Genomic DNA, 21,078 nt, shown 5'->3' with positions numbered 1-21,078 from the left:
CGGTTTAGGGAATCAGCAATTGGACGAGAGGCTGCGCGTCACGCACGCGTCGCTAAACGCTCACTGCCGCGATGAGACGCGTTCAGACGGGTTTGTAATATCCGGGTTGGAGGGGAGTGTCACTTTGAGATTTCCAATAGAAACACGCTGGAACATTAGAGACAGGGAGAGAGACTGGGAGGATGGCATCGGTCAGAGGGAAGCGAAAATCGGGATAGACACGAAGAGCGCGATGGAGAAGACGCAGTCCGCCGCTAAAGCGAGCGTCGAGAGAAGGGACGCGGGTCGGACGTGCTCGGCCTCGCTCGGTTCTCCCGGTCCGGGTGCAGCTCCGCTGGGGAAGATCGCGCCGCTGCAGCCCGGACACAAGCGCAGGACAGAGGGAGTGCTCAGCAAATACACCAACCTCATCCAAGGCTGGCAAAACAGGTACCGAACACGACCCGATTAATTACCCGAGCAAGTTTAGATTGGACTCAACTCGTGGCATCTTAGTGGTCGTTCACACCGAACGCGTTTTTTGCGTCCGTCCGCGCTGTTCATATTTCACCTTAAGCACGCGCTACATGAACGCCTTTGAGCGTCGCGCCGCGTCCCGCTGTTCTTTTTTCAGCCACGTCAAGTTTAAAAGAACTTGCACATTTAAAAACGCGTCTGCTCTTTTGGTGGCGTTGCGAATAGCTTCATTTGATTGTATTTATTTGTTTTAATCCCAAGGACGTGTTCGGTGTGATCGGCCCCGTATGCTACAGTGTCCGAATACATGTGTGGCACAATTTCTTTATCATATATTATAGGTTCATATTTTATTTGTAATTTAGGATTTCTTCTTAGGATTTTTTTGCTTGTTTTTTTTTTATTTATGCACTATATTTTAAGTCCATATTATATATTTTTATTTATTTGTATTTGTTTGTTTTATTTATACATTATATTTTAGGTCCATATTATATTATATTTTTTATTTATTTATTTGTTTGTTTGTTTGTTTTATTTATGCATTATATTTTTATTTGTTTGTTTGTTTGTTTTATTTATGCACTATATTTTAGGTCCATATTCTATATATATTTATTTGTTTGATAGTTTTATCTAATGTAAGGTGTAGTTTTCTGATACTTGTTTGGAATGATCTTTGATATAGCCTAATGTACCATATTGTTCACACTCACATTTACAGTATGCACATTCATTAATGCATTCATGCTCATTCATACTAATGTACTTAATGTATTATATACTTTATTACTATACTTAATGAATACTATACTATTCATATATACTCACATATACTCATTAGTAGAGTTTTGTTCATATTCCGGGTTCATGATTGTGAATTCTTGTATTTGATCAAAACTTCCAGATACTCACCAATCTAATTGGATTCTACATATGATTTAACTGGAGTGTTTTGATCATAAGTGAATAATTAAAATAATAAATATATAGTTAACCATTCATTGTAGCTCTTTGTACCCAAAGTCATTATATTATTCTGTTACTAGTCACTGAACAAACACTCAAAGTGTTCAGACTTGTTGCAAGTTACACAAGTGATTCAGAGATGAAGTGATATTCAGGAATATTTGCACAAGAGAGAACAGGAAGGCAATTTAACCCTTGCGCGACCTTCGGGACATTTTTGTCATTTTGTTTTTTTTCCGATCATTTTGGTTTTGTTAATGCCAATGGCAAGAATTCTGCCAAAGGGGTGTATTTTTTGGGGATATTTTGATATTTCATCCTCAGTTCCTATAATACATCTATAATACATCTATAACACATCTATAATACATATATAATACATCTATAATGAATTTATAATGCTGCATCTATAATACATCTATAACACATCTATACTACATCTATAATACATTTATAATACATCAATAATACATCTATAATGCATCTATAATACATCTATAATACATCTATAATACATGTATAATACATCTATAATGAATCTATAATGCATCTATAATACATCTATAATGAATCTATAATACATCTATAATGCATATATAATACATCTATAATACATCTATAATGCATCTATAATACATCTATAATACATGTATAATACATCTATAATGAATCTATAATGCATCTATAATACATCTATAATGAATCTATAATACATCATAATACATCTATAATGCATCTATAATACATCTATAATACATCTATAATGCATCTATAATACATCTATAATACATCTATAATGCATCTATAATACATCTATAATGCATTTATAATGCATCTATAATACACCTATAATGCATCTATAATGCATCTATAATACATCTATAATACACCTATAATACATCTATAATACATCTATAATACATCTATAATGCATCTATAATACATCTATAATGCATTTATAATGCATCTATAATACACCTATAATGCATCTATAATGCATCTATAATACATCTATAATACACCTATAATACATCTATAATGCATCTATAATACATCTATAATACATCTATAACACACTGAGTACACACAATAGTCACACTAGGGACCTTCAGGACAAAATGTCCCCATTGAAACCCATTAAAACTGCAATACTTGAACCCAGTGACATTAAAGCATAACATCATGAATTCTATGATATTATACTTTCATTCTGGAGCCCTGAATATTTTCCACCAGATGGCGCCATTATTCTCATGTTTAGCCTGTGGAGCAAATACAAGCTTTTCCCCTATTCTCTGTTTACTGTATTATAGAGACCTGCAGGACAACTGAATACATGATGCAGATACAATTGTGTGTGTGTGTGTGTGTGTGTGTGTGTGTGTGTGAGTGTGTGTGTGTGTGTGTGTGTGTGTGTGTGTGTGTGTGTGTGTGTGAGTGTGTGAGTATGTGTGTAAAAATACAACAGTGACATTATGTAAACAAACTGGCATTTAAAGGGTTAACCATGACTATTTGGTAGTTATGATCAGGACTGATGCTGGTTCAGTCAGTGAAAGTTGAAAATAATATTAATATATAATATTATTATGGCAGTTTTTTGACACAGACATTTTTGTCCTCTGAGTACCTCTGAGTTACTTTCTTTTATTGACATACACAAGGATTAAATAAACACACCAACACGTGAATCTGCTCTTTGCACATTGAACCGTCTCTGAGAGATCATCAGCTGAAGTTTAAGTAAGTGACTTCACATGACTTGTCCTGAGTGATTTGTTGGCATGCAAAGCAACCATTGCATATAAAATATATAGATACTAGAAATGTACATATTTCTAACATGTATTTTTAATTAGAATTTTATTGAAATTAAATATAAAAAATAAATAAATAAATATTTATAAAGTTTTATTACTTTAACTTTGTTCAGAAAAATTCACAATTTAATTGAATGGTATTATGTTATGAAATTGAAATGCGTACATTTGAAAAATTGGCTAAAACATTTTATTTGAGTGCAATTCAGTGTTTAGTGTTACATCCTGTCACCAACATGTAGTCATGGTAAAAGTGTAATTTTAACACTTGTATTACAAGCTCACGTACTGTACATATACACACTTCCGGTGTGATTAGCTTCTGTGTTAGCTCACCTACTGTACATATACACACATTCCAGTGTGATTAGCTTCTGTGTTAGCTCACCTACTGTACATACACACACTTCCAGTGTGATTAGCTTCTGTGTTAGCTCACCTACTGTACATACACACACTTCCAGTGTGATTAGCTTCTGTGTTAGCTCACCTACTGTACATACACACACTTCCAGTGTGATTAGCTTCTGTGTTAGCTCACCTACTGTACATAGACACACTTCCAGTGTGATTAGCTTCTGTGTTAGCTCACCTACTGTACATACACACACTTCCAGTGTGATTAGCTTCTGTGTTAGCTCACCTACTGTACATACACACACTTCCAGTGTGATTAGCTTCTGTGTTAGCTCACCTACTGTACATACACACACTTCCAGTGTGATTAGCTTCTGTGTTAGCTCACCTACTGTACATACACACACTTCCAGTGTGATTAGCTTCTGTGTTAGCTCACCTACTGTACATACACACACTTCCAGTGTGATTAGCTTCTGTGTTAGCTCACCTACTGTACATACACACACTTCCAGTGTGATTAGCTTCTGTGTTAGCTCACCTACTGTACATACACACACTTCCAGTGTGATTAGCTTCTGTGTTAGCTCACCTACTGTACATACACACACTTCCAGTGTGATTAGCTTCTGTGTTAGCTCACCTACTGTACATAGACACACTTCCAGTGTGATTAGCTTCTGTGTTAGCTCACCTACTGTACATACACACACTTCCAGTGTGATTAGCTTCTGTGTTAGCTCACCTACTGTACATACACACACTTCCAGTGTGATTAGCTTCTGTGTTAGCTCACCTACTGTACATACACACACTTCCAGTGTGATTAGCTTCTGTGTTAGCTGACCTACTCTACATACACACACTTCCAGTGTGATTAGCTTCTGTGTTAGCTGACCTACTCTACATACACACACTTCCAGTGTGATTAGCTTCTGTGTTAGCTCACCTACTGTACATACACACACTTCCAGTGTGATTAGCTTCTGTGTTAGCTCACCTACTGTACATATACACACTTCCAGTGTGATTAGCTTCTGTGTTAGCTGACCTACTGTACATATACACACTTCCAGTGTGATTAGCTTCTGTGTTAGCTGACCTACTCTACATATACACACTTCCAGTGTGATTAGCTTCTGTGTTAGCTCACCTACTGTACATACACACACTTCCAGTGTGATTAGCTTCTGTGTTAGCTCACCTACTGTACATACACACACTTCCAGTGTGATTAGTTTCTGTGTTAGCTCACCTGATAGTGTTGCACTTTGGACATGGAAGTCAGTGGTTCGAGCCCAACTACATAAGTGGACACGTGAGACGAAAGTGTCATAGAAGTGACACAAAATGACACGGCTTTTAATGTTGCATTTGGTTTTTGAACACTATTGGTAGGGTTTCGGTTAGGGAGGAACGTTTTACTCATTAAAACCTCCGTTTAATATTCACTATAAAATCCTCGTCTGATTACGGCACCATTTCACTCACTTTTGGCTCCCCCCCGCTGGACATTTCACTGGGAAACTGCAGCCAAAAGTGCAATGAAGAGTGTAATGGGGCGGTTTCGTTTTGCAAAAATGTTGCCACAGTCACGTAATGTTCATGAGATCAGGATGGTTGTTTTCCTGTCCAACAGTATGTGCACTTGAACTTCATTTAGCTTGACCTGTATTACTGTATAACAGTCTTTAACATGTCCCTGTAATGATACTTATAAAGTTTTAATGCAAGAAAGGCCACTTTAATGTAGTAGGTATGACCCTTCCCGAAGTACACATTTAGATATTCAAAAGATAAAATTTGTTTTTTTCACCTATCCAAAGGGGTGATATTTTTAGCACTGCGGGAGAGATGTCTAAATTGTTGACATTTGGATGTTGGCAGTACAATGTTTTTGAGTTCAGTCTTGCCCCATGACACACACTAACACACACACACACACACACACACACACACACACACACACACACACACACACACACACACATGTTGGTCTGCCTATCATTATGAGGACTTTCCATAGACATAATGACTTTTATACTGTACAAACTATAGATTCTATCCTCTAAACCTAACCCTACCCCTAAACCTAACCCTCACAGAAAACATTCTGCATTTATACATTTTCAATAAAACATTGTTTAGTATGATTTTTAAGCGATTTGAATTATGGGGACACTACAAATGTCCTCATAAATCACATTTATAGCATAATAACCTTGTAATTACCAGTTTGTAACTTACAAAATTGTCCTCGTAAATCACAAAAAACACGCACACTCAAACACACTCTCTCACTCACACACACACACACACACACACAGACGCACGCTCATTTTACTGTGTATTCAGCAGAGCTGTCAGTCAGACTCTGTTTGACAGCAGTTTGTGTTTGTGGTGCCGGTGAACGTGACTCAACCAGCTTTTCTCCTTAATATTGTCTAGAGAGAGAAAATTCCTGTTTAAATATAGTTTAAAGTTGTAGTGTGTAATGTTAGTTACCTTATCATTTACAGTAAAAAATGAAATTTTAGAGTAAAATATTTGAGAAATTATGTTTTAAGTATGATTTTACCATATAATTAAAGGTAAAAATATTTTCAACAAGACAATATATGTAATTTTACGGTGAAAACGATTATCAGGCATTCCCAGAAGTCCCTGCGTGACCATCACTTTCCATTATATCTTTATATCACTTATGTACATTGGGGTGTCCTGTGCTTATGTAGTTTAGTTCATGATTATTGCATTATTGTATTGTCATATATCTGATGGTGTTTTGTGTTTGTCCCTACAAATTATTGCTCCTGGAATAGTCACTAGTTTGGATTTTCTCCCCAATTTGGAATGGCCTATTCCCAAAGTCCTCGTGGTGGCGTAGTGACTCGCCTCAATCCGGGTGGCGGAGGAGGAATCTCAGCTGCCTCCGCGTCTGAAACCGTTAATCCGCGCATCTTACGTACTGCATCTTTAAATAGTTATTAAGTGGCTCAAGGATATCTGGGCTCCATTTAATAAGTTTCCATGTCCACTTTCTCACTAACAGATCACTAACAGACCACAGTCTGTTAGGATCAGCAACCACAACTCCTCCAACCTCACTTTGAACATGGGTGCACCACAGGGCTGTGTGTTGAGTCCAATCCTCTACTCCCTCTTCACCCTCGACTGCATACCTGAGTATGGCTCCAACTCCATAATCAAGTTTGCAGATGACACCACGGTGGTAGGTCTGATCAGCGGCGACGATGAGACGGCCTACAGGGAAGAGGTACGGCACCTGGTAGTGTGGTGTGCCAACAACAATCTCACACTCAACACCCAGAAGACCAAGGAACTGATTGTGGACTACCGGCGGACTAGGAAAGGACACACACACACTCCCATCTACATGGATGGGGACGAAGTGGGACCGTGTGACTAGCTTCAAGTTCCTCGGTGTCCATAAATCTGAGGATCTTTCCTGGACATACAACATCTCCACTCTGACCAAAAAGGCTCAACGACGCCTTTACTTCCTTAGGAAGCTACGGAAAGCTCACCTGTCCCACCATATCCTGCTGAACTTTTACCGCTGCGCTATTGAAGGTATCCTAACAAACTGCATCACAGTGTGGTATGGCAACTGCACTGTCTCAGACCAGAAGACACTCCAGTGTGTGGGGAAAACTGCCCGATACATCACTGGTGTCCAGCTACCCTCCATCAAAGACATTCACCACAAACACTGCCTAAGGAGGGTGAGAAGCATTATTAAAGACACCTCTCACCCCAACCACGGTCTGTTTACTCCTCTCCCACCTGGGAGACGCTATAGGAGTCTTCGTTGTCGCACCAGCAGACTCAGGAACAGTTTCTTTCCCTCATCTGTCAGTCTACTGAACTCTAAACCCAGTCGCTGAACACTGCATCCCACTCGGACTACATTGCACATTATTCCTACCTCTTGATGCCACTTGCACTGTTATGGTCACTGGCCATTTAGATATATATTTACATACTTATACCTCATTCTGTACAATGCACCTTCAGTTTTATGCTTCTTCATTTGCACCTTGGACTGTATTCATAGACATTTGCATTGAGCTGGTCTCTGCTTCTCTACATCATACCTTTGCACTCCATAAAATACTTGATTGTATATACTCATATATATTTATATATACTGTATATATTGCTATTTGCACCTCTGGTGAGATGCTAGCTGCATTTCATTGGCTCTGTACCTGTACTCAATGACAATAAAGTTGAATCTAATCATCTAATCGAATCTAATAAGAGCACATATAGCTCCTGTCCGAAGCTTATTTAAACAATGCTAATCGCTGTTGGTTTGCTCGGATGTGTGCATGACATGAACAACGAGAGAGCCGACCATTCCATGATTTAGAAAGCCCTTCCTCGCACCACCAAACATCAATGCTAACAGATTTTACTGTTCTAGTTAGTCTTTCTTGTCCGTGAGGTTTTTGTAGTGAAGCAGTATAATCCTGCTTATGTAGTTTTATTTATTGACTTACTTTAGAGACGAGACAGTTGTATGCATGCAGCGGGTGATAAATTCTAACATGTTTGTGTCACGACACATTTCAAAGTACTGGCTCAGTTTATGTGTTCATAACAAACTCGCACATACTCGGATCATGTGATGTGAACATTAATTGAAGCTCCTGATCTATATCTGCATGATTGTATGCACTGCACTATTGGCTGATCAGATAATCGCATGGATGATTGTTGGTGCCAGATGGGATGTTTAGGTATTTCTGTAACTGCTGATCTTCTGGGATTTTCACACACAACAGTCTCTAGAATTTACTTCGAATTGAGCCAAAAACAAAAAACATCCAGTGAGTGTCAGTTCTGTGGATCGAAACAACTTGTTGATGAGAGAGATCAACAGAGAATGATCAGAATGTTTAGAACAGACAAAGTCTACAGTAACTCAGATAACCACTCTGTACAATTGTGCTGAGAAGAAAATAATCTCTGAATGCTGTTCAGAGATGCGGGTCGGCGCTGTTTTGGCAGCACGAGCGAACCTACACAATATTAGGCAGGTGGTTTTAATATTGTGTCTATATATATATATATAGACACACAGTTGAAGTCAGAAGTTTACATACGCCTTAGCCAAACACATTTAAACTCTGTTTTTCACAATTCCTGACATTTAATCGTAGGAAACATTCCCTGTCTGAGGTCAGTTAGGATCACTACTTTATTTTAAGAATGTGAAATGTCAGAATATTAGTGGAGAGAACTATTTATTTCAGCTTTTATTTCTTTCATGACATTCCCAGTGAGTCAGAAGTTTACAGACACTTTGTTAGTATTTGGTAGTATTGCCTTTAAATGGTTTAACTTGGGTCAAACGTTTTGGGTTTCCTTCCACAAGCTTCACACAATCAGTTGCTGGAATTTTGTCCCATTCCTCCAGACACAACTGGTGTAACTGGGTCAGGTTTGTAGACTTCCTTAATCACACACGCTTTTCAGTTCTGCCCACAAATGTTCTATCAGATTGAGGTCAGGACTTTGTGATGCCACTCCGATATCTTGACTTTGTTGCCCTTGAGCCATTTTGCCACAACATTGGAGGTGTGCTTGGGGTCATTGTCCATTTGGAAGACCCATTTGCAATCGAGCTTTAACTTCCTGGATGATGTCTTGAGATGTTGCTTCAATATATCCACATACTTTTCCTTCCTCATGATGTCATCATCTATTTTGTGAAGTGCACCAGTCCCTCCTGCAGCAAACACCCCCACAACATGATGCTGCCACTCCCATTTCATGGTTGGGATGGGGTTCTTCAGCCTTTTTCCTCCAAACATAACGATGGTCATTATGGCCAAACAGTTACATTTTTGTTTCATCAGACCAGAGGACATTTCTACAAAAGTCAGATCTTTGTCCCCATGTGCACTTGCAAACTGTAGTCTGGCTTTTTTATGGTGGTTTTGGAGCAGCGGCTTCTTCCTTACTGAGCAGCCTTTCAGGTGATGTCCATATAGGACTCGTTTTGCTGTGGATCTAGATACTCGTCTACCTGTTTCCTCCAGCATCTTCACAAGGTCCTTTGCTGTTGTTCTGGGATTGATTTGCACTTTTCACACAACCTACGTTCATCTCTAGGAGACAGAATGCGTCTCCTTCCTGAGCGGTGTGATGACTGTGTGGTCACATGGTGTTTATACTTGTGTACTATTGTTTGTACAGATGAACGTGGCACCTTCAGGCATTTGGAAATTGCTCCCAAGGATGAACCAGACTTGTGGAGGTCCACCATTATTTTCTGAGGTCTTCGCTGATTTCTTTTGATTTTCCCATGATGTCAAGCAAAGAGGCACTGTGTTTGAAGGTAGGGCCTTAAAGTACATTCACATGTACACCTCCAATTGACTCCAATTAGCCTATCAGAAGCTAATTGGCTAATGGCCTAAAGGGTTGACATTATTTCCTGGAATTTTCCAAGCTGCTTAAAGACACAGTTAACTTAGTGTATGTAAACTTCTGACCCACTGAATTGTGATATAGTCAATTACAAGTGAAACAATCGGTCTGTAAACAATTGTTGGAACAACTAATCTGTGGAGTGGTAAAATGTATGTAAACTGCTGACTTCAACTGTACATTACATCACCTGCACATAACTGTATATCTATATATAAAATATTCGAACAACATTATTTCTCTGTTGTATATTTCTCTTTTTATTCATCTCTTATATCTTTATTTTTATGTCACTATATGCATACAGTATATGTTTAAATGTTGTTATAAGATGTTGATTTAATTCTTAGGGTAGGAGGTAATAAATTATCAATCTTGAGAATTTATTATAATAATGTTTTAATTAAAATATGCCCCCATAAAGGGAAATCAAATCCAGTGGGTTTAATTTCTGACACAGATGACCAATACACACATTTAAATAACAGTCATATTTTGCAGCTTCATACTGAACTTGAAACCTTCATTCTAGTGCACGCTCTTCAGTAAACATCTATAAAAGTTAATGATTTGCAGAAGTAGTTTCCACTGCTATGCGTCATATAGTACGATTTTGCTCACCCGTCTCCAAGTGTCTGTGTTAACTATAGGCCACAGATCTACTTAAAGTAAATATGAAGCACATTCTTACTAAAATAGCAAATTCACCGTGCTCTTTTGGTCTATAAGGTTGTTCTAGGATTGCAGTTTGTTCTTCATATCATAGTATGCATCATTACACAGACTTGAACAGGTCTGATTGTGGGTCAGAGCACACAGAAGTGACAGATGCCTGAAGACTGGAGATGTAAAGAGCAAGTGAAAAGGAACGTAGAAATAGTGCAGAATCTCGGGGTCCTGGGTAGCTCAGCGAGCATTGACGCTGACTACCATCCCTGGAGTCGTGAGTTTGAATACAGGGCGAGCTGAGTGACTCCAGCCAGGTCTCCAAAGCAACCAAATTGACCCGGTTGCTAGGGAGCGTAGAGTTATATGGGGTAACCTCCTTGTGGTCGCCATTAGTGGTTCTCGCTCTCAATGGGGCGCGTGGTGAGAAATAGTGCAGAATCTCATGTATTTATTCTTCAATGAACATGATAAGTCAAGTTGTTCATCACTAGTCAAATGTAAGTAAATTTGCGACATTGACCATTGTGGCAGGGCGGAGGACGGGACCGGGTGTGTAGGATCACGACCCGGCCCCGCCCTCCGCCCTGCCACAACCATGATAACTCTTTGATCCGATTTTCCTTCTTGACCGCAAGCCTATATAGACGCTCTCGACGCATGCGTGCTGCGACTACTTCGTGATACTCTTTTAGTAAGTTGAAACAACGCGCACCCGCCGACGATGCTAGAGGATGCGTCCCGTTCACAGACAGCCTTTGCACGTCGAAAGTTGCATTGCACGAGATGTACTGGCACGTGGAAATCCAAAGTATACTTTGGACTTAAGACCACTTAAGGTGGTGGTGGTGGTAGAGGCATAAAAACGATTAATCGGCGGGTAGTTTTTCAAATCAATTGATAGATTCACAACATGCACTTTTTAATCATGATTTTCAAGCCTATCTATTGTGCCAGCTATGATTGGGTGGTCCAGCGCCACTCGCCCGTATGTGGTCTCACACCGCATGGATGATGTAGCCGGTTGTTCGGTAGCTTAAGTGCACATTTGACATTGTTCAGTGCAAGATTACTGACACCATAAAAGCTCTCAGATGAGCGCTGACTTCCTGAAATGGAAAAGAGTTTGACTTCCTTAATGACCCAGCGTTCGGAATTAACAAGAGCCTGTTTAAATTTACACAGAGGCAATTTTGTGATGTAAGCGGTCATTAGAGTGTGTGGAGGTAATGAGCTCATCGTATGTTATTATCCGTTTTAGTCCCTGTAAAAGATTTCAGTGTGCTTAATATCTGCTGGTCATCTCAATAGCTCCCAAACTTAGTGAGCGGCCTAATTAGACAGTATTTTATTGCGACTGGGAATCAACCAAGCGTTCATGGACCTCATCATCTCAAACTGGCCAAACATTGGCTGATAATTGAATGAAAGTCTGTTCTTGACTTCAGTTATCGATGCAGGTTTGAGCTGATAAACATCTGAAGGTTTGAGCTCAGACAGCATTCAGTTTCAGTCTGAATAAACAGGAAGTGTTCTCTTGTGGACAGAAAGAATGACGTTCTTTGTACCGAAAATGTTGAAGTCCTATTTCAGCCCAAAACCAAAAGATAGAGATAAAGATAATTTGCTTTGAGCCTGTTTTAGGATCTTGAAGATTTTTTGCATTGTTTTCATGCATACATTTTCCCACATTCTCATTGCTGTGTGTGTGTGTGTGTGTGTGTGTGTGTGTGTGTGTGTGTGTGTGTGTGTGTGTGTGTGTGTGTGTAAGTGTAAGTAAAGTTTGTTCTGGCGTGCTGGTGTTGAGAGAGAGAGAGACATGCGTGTAACCACAATGACAGATACAAATCCTCAAAGCACTCTCCACCCTTCCTTCCTTTATTCATTCTGTCTTTCCATCATCCATCTTTCCTTCCTTTCTATCATTCCTTCCTTTGTTGCTTCCGTCTTTCCTTCTGTCCTTCCTTACCTCCCTTCCTGTCTTCCTTCTTTCTTTCAATCCATCTTTCCTTCTTTCATATTTCCTTTTTCCATCCATCCACCCTTCCTTCTTTTCTACCTTCTTTCCTTCCTCTTTCATCTTTCCTATTTCCTTCTTTTCATCCATTCGTCCTTCTTATTTCCTCATTTTTTCCTTTTATTTCTTCTTCCTGCCTTCCTATTTCCTTCTCTCCATCTGTTTGTCCTTCTTCCTTCCATCCTTTCTTCCTTCCTTCCTTCCATCCATTCCTTCTTATTTCCTTTTTCCATCCATTCTTCCATCTTTCCTATTTCTTTTTTATCCATCCGTCTTACATCCTTCCTTCTTTCTTATTTTTTTTCCATCCATCCTTCCCACCTTCCTTCCTTCTTTCCTTACATCTTTCCTATTTCCTTTTTTCATCCATCCATCCTTATTTTTTTCTTCCTTCCATTTCTCCTTCCTGCCTTCATTCTTTCCTATTTCCTTCTTTCCGTCTGTCCGTCCTTTCCTTCCTTCCTTACTTTCATTCCTGCCTTTCTTTTTTCCATCCATCCATCCATCTGTCAATCCAGCGTCCTGCTTTTCTACCTTCTTTCCTTCCTCTTCCATCTTTCCAATTTCCTTCTTTTCATCCATTCGTCCTTCTTTTTTCCTCCTTTTTTCCTTAAATTTCTTCTTCCCGTCTTCCTAATTTCTTCTCTCCATCTGATTGTCCTTCTTCCTTTCCTTCCTTGCATCTTTGCTTCCTTCCTTCTTATTTCCTTTTTCCATCCATTCTTCCCTTCTTCTTTCCTATTTCCTTCTTTTTATCCATCTGTCCTTCGTTCATTCTATCTTTCCTATTTTCTTCTTTCCATATGTCCTTCTGTCCTTCCTTCCATCTTTCCTTCTTTCCTTATTTCCTTTTTTCTGTCCATCCATCTGTCCTTCCTTATTTCCTTCTGTCCTTTCCCTCTTACTTCCTTCCTTCCTTCATATTTCGATCACTGTTATCGTTGCTCAGGCTTGGTGTTAGTGATTTTAACAAACCTCTAATACTAAATATGAAATGTTTAGTGTGTAACTCATCCTGCACCATTTATGATTCCTCATCGTGCAACAACAGTTGAGAGGTTGCTTTTTTGACCTTCTATGTCTCTCTCTCTCGCTCTCTCTCTCTCTCTCTCTCTCTCTCTCTCTCTCTCTCTCTCTCTGTCATGCTCGAACAAGCTGTAAATGAGTTCTTCAGTTGTGGTTTTGCATTTTCTGTTGTGTTGCTGCTTTCACGAGCAGTTTTCTGTGGTGTAATCAGGCAGCAGAGCTGAGCTGTGAGTTTCAGTCTCATTTACACCCTTATTTGTGTGAGCTGGGGATTTGAGCGGCGGCCACTTGCCGGAGGGATTGTGGTGTGTAATGAGTGTCATTAGATGGAAATGATGATTTGAGCTCAATGCTCAGAAAACTCCTTAAACTCCTGTGAGACACGTCAACTGTGTCTTTCTGCTCGCTTTGCTTTCAAATGTGGTGGTGTAGTGGACTAAACCACAGAACTGTGTAATCAGAAGGTTGCTGGTTTGATCCCCACAGCCACCACCATTGTGTCCTTGAGCAAGGCACTTAACTCCAGGTTGCTCTGTGCGATTGTACCTGTAATAAGTGCACTGTGGATAAAAGCGTCTGCCAAATGCATTAATGTTATGTAATGTTGTCTTCTGAAGCCATACGATCACTTTGTTAGATGAACAGAAATTTAAGTCGTTATTCACACCAATAAATAATCAAATAACTGATTAACGCCTGTATATAGAGCCTATATCATACATGGCAACACATCAATAACGCCAAAGCTTTTTATGTTATTGTCGTGCCGCCATGTTTAATTTTGATGTCAATGTTTCTGTCTGTCTCTGCAGGTATTTTGTGTTGGACTCGGAGTTGGCTCAGCTGCAGTATTTTGTGAATGAACAGGGGCGGAGCCAGAAGCCCAGAGGATCTCTCCCTCTGATTGGTGCATCTGTATTGTCCAGCGATGAGGTGCCATACATGTTCATTGTCAGCTCAGCCAATGGGGAGCTCTTCAAACTCAGAGGTAGTTTTAAACTCATATTCTGCTTTTGTGTTTTTTTCTTTACTCTTCCCTTATTTGACACCTGAAATCTCCCTCTAAAACCAAACTTTAAGGCAGCATTGCGTGGATCCTCTGTGTAAAAATCAATCGCAGATTGCATTGCGATGAGTTCACTGAAACAAACCCATCCAAGATGGTGGACATGTTGAGAATAATTATCAAAAGAGGAAAGATGATGTTTAAGTAAATAATGGAAAGTTATAAAAAGTTCAAATGGGCTATTTTATGTTTAATTAGAGTATCACGCTGTTATCCTAGCAACATGCTAACATCAAACTCAGGACCGGAGCGCAGGTGTGATATGGTGCCTAAAACACTGCAAGAATGGCCCTTTAAAAGATATCTTCTATGTTGGAAGTAGACAGGGAGACAGCTCACTAGGTTGCTATTGCTGTACACTGTGTGAAATTGGAACATGAAATAGTTCTGTGTTTGTCCGTCTGCTGGACCATAAGGAGAAACTGTGAAGAAGTGAAAACTGTGAGTGAAAACAAAACAGACAACATGTTTCACTCTGTAGAACTGCCAGTACAGTGGGAAAATGAGTGACTGTTTGAGATATGTCCACTTGATTTGATTCTGTTAGCTGTACCGGGCATATATTTCAGTGTACATGGAGCAGTTCTGCTATATAATTATTAAACAGACCAATCAGATCTGTGCCATTACCCATCAGCCCCACTACAGACACCTGCATTTTATTAAACTGTAGCAGCAACAGCGGTAATATAAAGATATGGGGGCGGCTGTGGCTCAGGTGGTAGAGTGGGTCGGCCACTAATCGCAGGGTTGATGGTTTGATTCCCGGCCCACATGCCGAAGTGTCCTTGGGCAAGACACTGAACCCCAAGTTGCTCCCAATGGCCATCTAGCAGCTTGCAAGGCAGCTCTGCCATTATTGGTGTGTGAATGGGTGAATGAGTCACAATTTGAATACTGCTAAGGTTAAAAAAGGCGCTATATAAGTGCAGACCATTAACCATTTAAAGAAACCAGTGTTTATGTTTTAATAATAATCACTATATAGCCTCTGCACAAGTCTATATGTAATTGTAGAATGCTTCAAGCAATGGTTGCCAGGTAATGTGGTGGTGGTAGCATAGTGGGCTAAAGCACACAACTGGTAAGCAGACGGTTGCTGGTTCAATCCCCACAGCCTCCACCATTGCGTCCTTGACTCACACTTAACTCCAAGTTGTGCAAGAGGGATTGTCCCTGTAATAAGGGCACTAGATGTCTAACTAAGTGGGTAAAAGCGTCTGCAATCTATAAATGAGTCAACTTCCTAATAATTATGCTGGATATTTCAATTGCTGTTGTGCAGCAACTTGGCGTACTAATATAGAATTCATTTGTTGTGCATTTGCAGGAATGCGGAGATATCGGCTATACAGCGACAGAACTATCAATTTTATAATAAACAGATGCAAATTTGCTCTCTTGAATGATCATTTCCATGTCATCAGAGCTCTTGTTCATCTTCAACCCTCGTTGTCATGTTAAAAAGTACCTCTGCTAATTACCATCAGTCCATGTCCTGCTCATTACAGAAGCATCATCAGGCTTAATTATAGCAGGAGCTTGTTTTAATTGCTAATAGAGAGGGAAGGTTACTCCCTGATCAAGCACTCTGAACAGGCTGCATTAGTTCATAAGCTTCAACATATTACAGTGATTCTAATGGAGATTGTAGTGAGGAAATGTACTGTATGTTCTAATGAGAGAGATAATGGATTTCTATCCGCAACAACTAGGGTAGAAAGAGAGACAATTCAACAACATCTGCAGCATCCACCTTGATAATAATTTTCCCACTGCTGATTATTGGAAAGTACAGCTAAAATGTGGAGTACTGTGTGGAAGTTTGTTAGGTTTGTGCTCTGGATGAGGCGTTTCTCTCGAGAGGCTAACGGGCAGCTGGTGAACCAGACCTGCTCTTGGTCTCCTTACAGATTGCTGGTCTGTTTCTCATTAATGTTTCTGGTCATACACCAGTTCATGCAGACTCAAGCTCTGTTGTCCATTGCTTGGAAAATTGTCCTCATCGCAAACAAACATCGAACGCTCTTGAGGAAACAGCGAGTGGCTTGTTTTGCAGTTCTGGCTGTTCTAACAGTTCATGTGCCTATTCTGTCCATATGGCATTGTTTTGGTTTTGTATGCATTTACGACATGCACCTAAAATATGAATGCATCTTCTATGTGGTTGTCATGGTTACCATGATATTAGTATTTTCTCACTTTCCTTGATTTTCTTTTTCCTCTCTCGTCACTCTCTCTCTCTCTCTCTCTCTCTCTCTCTCTCTCTCTCTCTCCATGTCATTCCTGTGTTCCAGCGGTGGATGCTACCGAACAACAGCTGTGGATGACGCAGTTACAGGCCCTTACCAGACGCCACTCAGACAGCAGTGCCAAGGTACACACATACTTATTCCCTTTCCATCTCATACAGCTATGCGCCCACACATGTACAGTACACAAGTGCCCCACGCTGTCACACTGACTCAAACACAAACATACTGTGTGAGAGTATTGTGGATAAGTGTTTGTGGGAGTTTTTGGAGAGAGCGTCTGGCGAGAGCTCTTGAGTGGGAGAGTGTTTGGTCGAGTTTAGGGTAGAGTGTTGTGGTGCATTTGGGAGAGCGGTCGTTGTAGTGTTTACTCTGTAAACACACTAAGAAAACTTGCATGCAGAGTCTTGTTTATTCTTAACAAGGGCTTCATCACATGCATCCACAATAGTCCCATGACGCGATGTGGGCGGGACTTCCGGTTAAGCGTGAACAATCATTATGTTATGTAATACTGCACCATTAAAAATTACAAAAACTTGATAACAAATGATCACAGAATTATAGCGAGGCGGTATTGTTCTACCCTACCAATCTGTTAATGATTATGGGTTTCACAATGATGGCAAATTATCACAAAAAAGAGTCTTTATCCATTGATGGAAGAACCTGAGCACAATAACCTGAAAAGCGATGTAGCCTATTAGCGCCTTAACAGCTGTAGTGTTGGACATGTTTTGAGAACTGTAGTTTATTTTAAAGCATATATTGTGTCTTGTCAGAACCTGAAGAGTTTGTTGAACCGAGATGATGTACTTACTGCAGATACAGGGGTGGTCTAAACAGCAGGGTGCTCGTGTTTTACAGGACTCAGGTGATGAGACTGTCCCGTTGATGTTTTTCAGATAAAATACAATTATTTTGTGCGAGATGACTGTGTAGTAAGATCAATCTAGCTTTATAATTGTTAGTTTACATACATAATCTCCATATATAAATGCTATAACCTACATAAAATGTTTTAGTGTTGACTTAACAACTGATTCTGTTGATCGATTGAATTTATTGTTCTTGTGTGGAAAATAAAGATGTCTTAGCAGCCACACAATAAACTGTAGAATTGATCCATTTAGCATCACAGCATTAAGAGTTGAAAACATCATCACTACTCACACAGTTCCTTTATGTACTCCGTAATAATGCTATTTCAAAACATGTGAAGCATTCACTAAGGCCAACCCTGAATTGAACTGAACAGTCTGTCAAAATGTCCAATGAACTTTCAGCACATGTACACAAGCCTGTTAGCACAATAATGCTATCGTTTATTTAACTCATTGCACTCAGTTTCTGGTCCTCTATCGTAACCGGACCATAATGGTAGATAATATAAGCAATCTTGACTTCTTGCCAATAAAGTGAAAAAAGCTCTCAAAAAATGAATTCCAAGTCAATCTTTCTGTAGGCAGCCGATGGAAGAAGCAGCATCTGGGACTGGAGTGCTGTACTTTGCGAATGATTTCTGATCATAACATTGCTGTTTTAGATAAAACTTTAGTTTCCATTGATTAATAGGATAACCATTAACTGCACACATTGTCCGGGACAATTTTAAGACATCTTACAACATTTAAAAAGCAAGTATCTAACCACATGTCACGCAAGCAAGTAGTGACCAGCTACTCACAAAACGCCAACCAATCGCGCTTCCGCTAGCCAACCGAAAATTAAACCCCCTTGCGAAATACAGTGGACGCTGAGAATATTGCGGATTGGGGACGAATTCCAAATGGTGTTTTTGCACCCTTGAAGGGCACTGCAGGAAGGGGCACCACACGAAGGGCTATTCCAAACAAAAGTAAGCAACTCAATCCCTCCACGAAGGGCCCTTCCACAAGGCCGTTAGTGATGGGTACATGTGATGGACACTTCGAGGAAGTAATTTGACCGTTTATGATCACGTGACCCTGGTGGCATGTCCTCGCGATATATTTTAAAGCAAGGATGTCGATCAGAACATATTACATGTTTAAATGCTCGGGCAAGCACTATTGCCCTTTTATAACAAATACTTCTCCTCCACAGTTTACATCCGTCCACATACATAAGATTGTAGACAGCCATAAGCAGAGAGATACTCCAAAAATAGAGCCCATTTTTTACTGTAGGCTAGTCTAAACCCTTCGTTTCGGGCGAAGATAAAGTGGAAGTGAATTATGTCTTTAATTACTCCCATCATCAAGGGTGTTCCAAACTCCACACGTGAGACGCAAGTTCCCTGCTCCCTCCAGAGTTCCCACTTCAAGGGCTCAGCCCTTCGGAGGGAGTAGGGCAAAGGGATGCGCACTTCCATTTGGAATTCGCCCTGCATGTCTTTCTGTATTCTTCTTCTTGTCTGTTTCTGGTCAGTTCTAGGAAACTCTTACTGCTATCAGACACTACTGTCATCTAGTGGTTGTGGTATAAGTATTAATAAGCCTAACAGGCTTCTTTATGGTACGTATTGATCTTCTCAACAAAGGTTGATCACTTGTCACTACAGGATGAGCATCGTTGTGCTGAGGAGATGAAGAAGTCTGTGTGCTTGTCATTATTTCTTGAGATGAGACTGGAACTTCCTCACTCTCATGATCCTTCAATTTCTGGTTTGTTTCAGATGTCTTACAAAAACATCTGCGACTCCTTCTCAAAACTTGACCGTGTGTGACCTAGGACTCACTTCTTCTAGAACAACAGCTTTTCTGTCCCAGTTACTTCAATCTCCAAAGGAATCAGCTTTCTTGTTTGTTTGTCATAGTTTGCCTTCTGTCTTTTTTTGTAGAGCTTTTTGTTTCAGTTTCACTGCCTTGGTTTGTATTGTGCTTTGTCTTGATGCTTTGACTTGAAGTCACATGCTTGAAATCAAAGTGAGCAGCAAAATCTTTGGAGCTAAAGCATGGACCATTGTCACTCATCACAAAATTTGGTATGCCATGCTTGGCAAATATGTATTTCATGTGCTGTATGACACATTTACTTGAAGCATTGATCATCGCACAGTAGAGCTATTTCTGGCTAGATGGAAAAGTAATGACCTACCAGCAGGCAATCCTTCCCATCGAGATGAAATAGGTCGGTACCCACATTTTTGCCAAGGATACTCTATTCTTTTGCTTGTTTATTTTGATGCTTAAGACAGATTTCACATGCACTGTCCATTTTCTCAATGTATGCATTAATTCCAGGCCAATAAATTGAATCTTTGGATCTCCTTTTGCACTTCTCAATGCCAAGATGTCCTTCATGTATCCTTTTGAGCATTGCTTTTCTTAGCACTTGCGGAATTACTGTTCTGCCTCAGGAGAAGACCGTTTGCTATATTGAGCTCAGCTCTGACATTGTAGTATTGCTTGCATGAGTCTTTAGCCCAGCCATTGTTCAGGTTTGAGATCACCTTCTGCAGCACTGGATCTTTCGCCATTACCTCAATTATCTGTTTGGATTGTCGACCAGATATCGGAAGTTCTTCTACAACCAGATTTACATGCATTTCCACATCAATTTCTGTAGAGCTCACTTGTTTGGCTCACACATTGATGGTGGATCTGCTAGGATGTATTTTCGAAGTCATATCTCTGTAATCTCATCATCAAACATTGAATGTTCCAATTTTTCATAATGTTGGCAATTAAAGGCTTGTGGTCAGTTTCTGCTGTGAATGATGGTAGGACATACACATAATCATGGAATCCTTCAAATTGGATTCGGATTGGTGGTGGTGTAGTGGGCTAAAGCACAGAACTGGTAATCAGACGATTGCTGGTTCAATCCCCACAGTCACCACCATTGTGTCCATGAGTAAGGCACTTATCTCCAGGTTGCTCCGGGGGGATTGTCCCTGTAATAAGTGCACTGTAAGTCGCTTTGGACAAAAGCATCTGCCAAATGCATAAATCAAAATCAAAATTTAAATCAAAAGACAAGTCCAAGACACTCTTTCTCATTGTC

The 21,078-nt window shown here is 40.0% G+C and overlaps 1 protein-coding gene across 2 annotated transcripts in view; it reads left to right on the top strand.

Moving 5' to 3' along the window:
• Positions 1-21,078, top strand: part of LOC127650074 (oxysterol-binding protein-related protein 10-like) — a 51,181-nt gene that overhangs the window by 28 nt on the left and 30,075 nt on the right. For both annotated transcript variants that reach the window (XM_052135270.1, XM_052135271.1), the window contains exons 1-3: positions 1-429; positions 14,586-14,761; positions 17,137-17,216. The exon at positions 1-429 is cut by the window's left edge. In XM_052135270.1, the coding sequence (XP_051991230.1) occupies positions 233-429; positions 14,586-14,761; positions 17,137-17,216 (453 nt within the window). In that variant the 5' untranslated portion in view covers positions 1-232. The remainder of the gene's footprint in view (positions 430-14,585; positions 14,762-17,136; positions 17,217-21,078) is intronic.

This window comes from Xyrauchen texanus, chromosome 10 (genome assembly GCF_025860055.1).
Source record: "Xyrauchen texanus isolate HMW12.3.18 chromosome 10, RBS_HiC_50CHRs, whole genome shotgun sequence".
Taxonomy (NCBI): domain Eukaryota; kingdom Metazoa; phylum Chordata; class Actinopteri; order Cypriniformes; family Catostomidae; genus Xyrauchen; species Xyrauchen texanus.
This window is presented reverse-complemented; position numbering and strand designations above follow the sequence as displayed.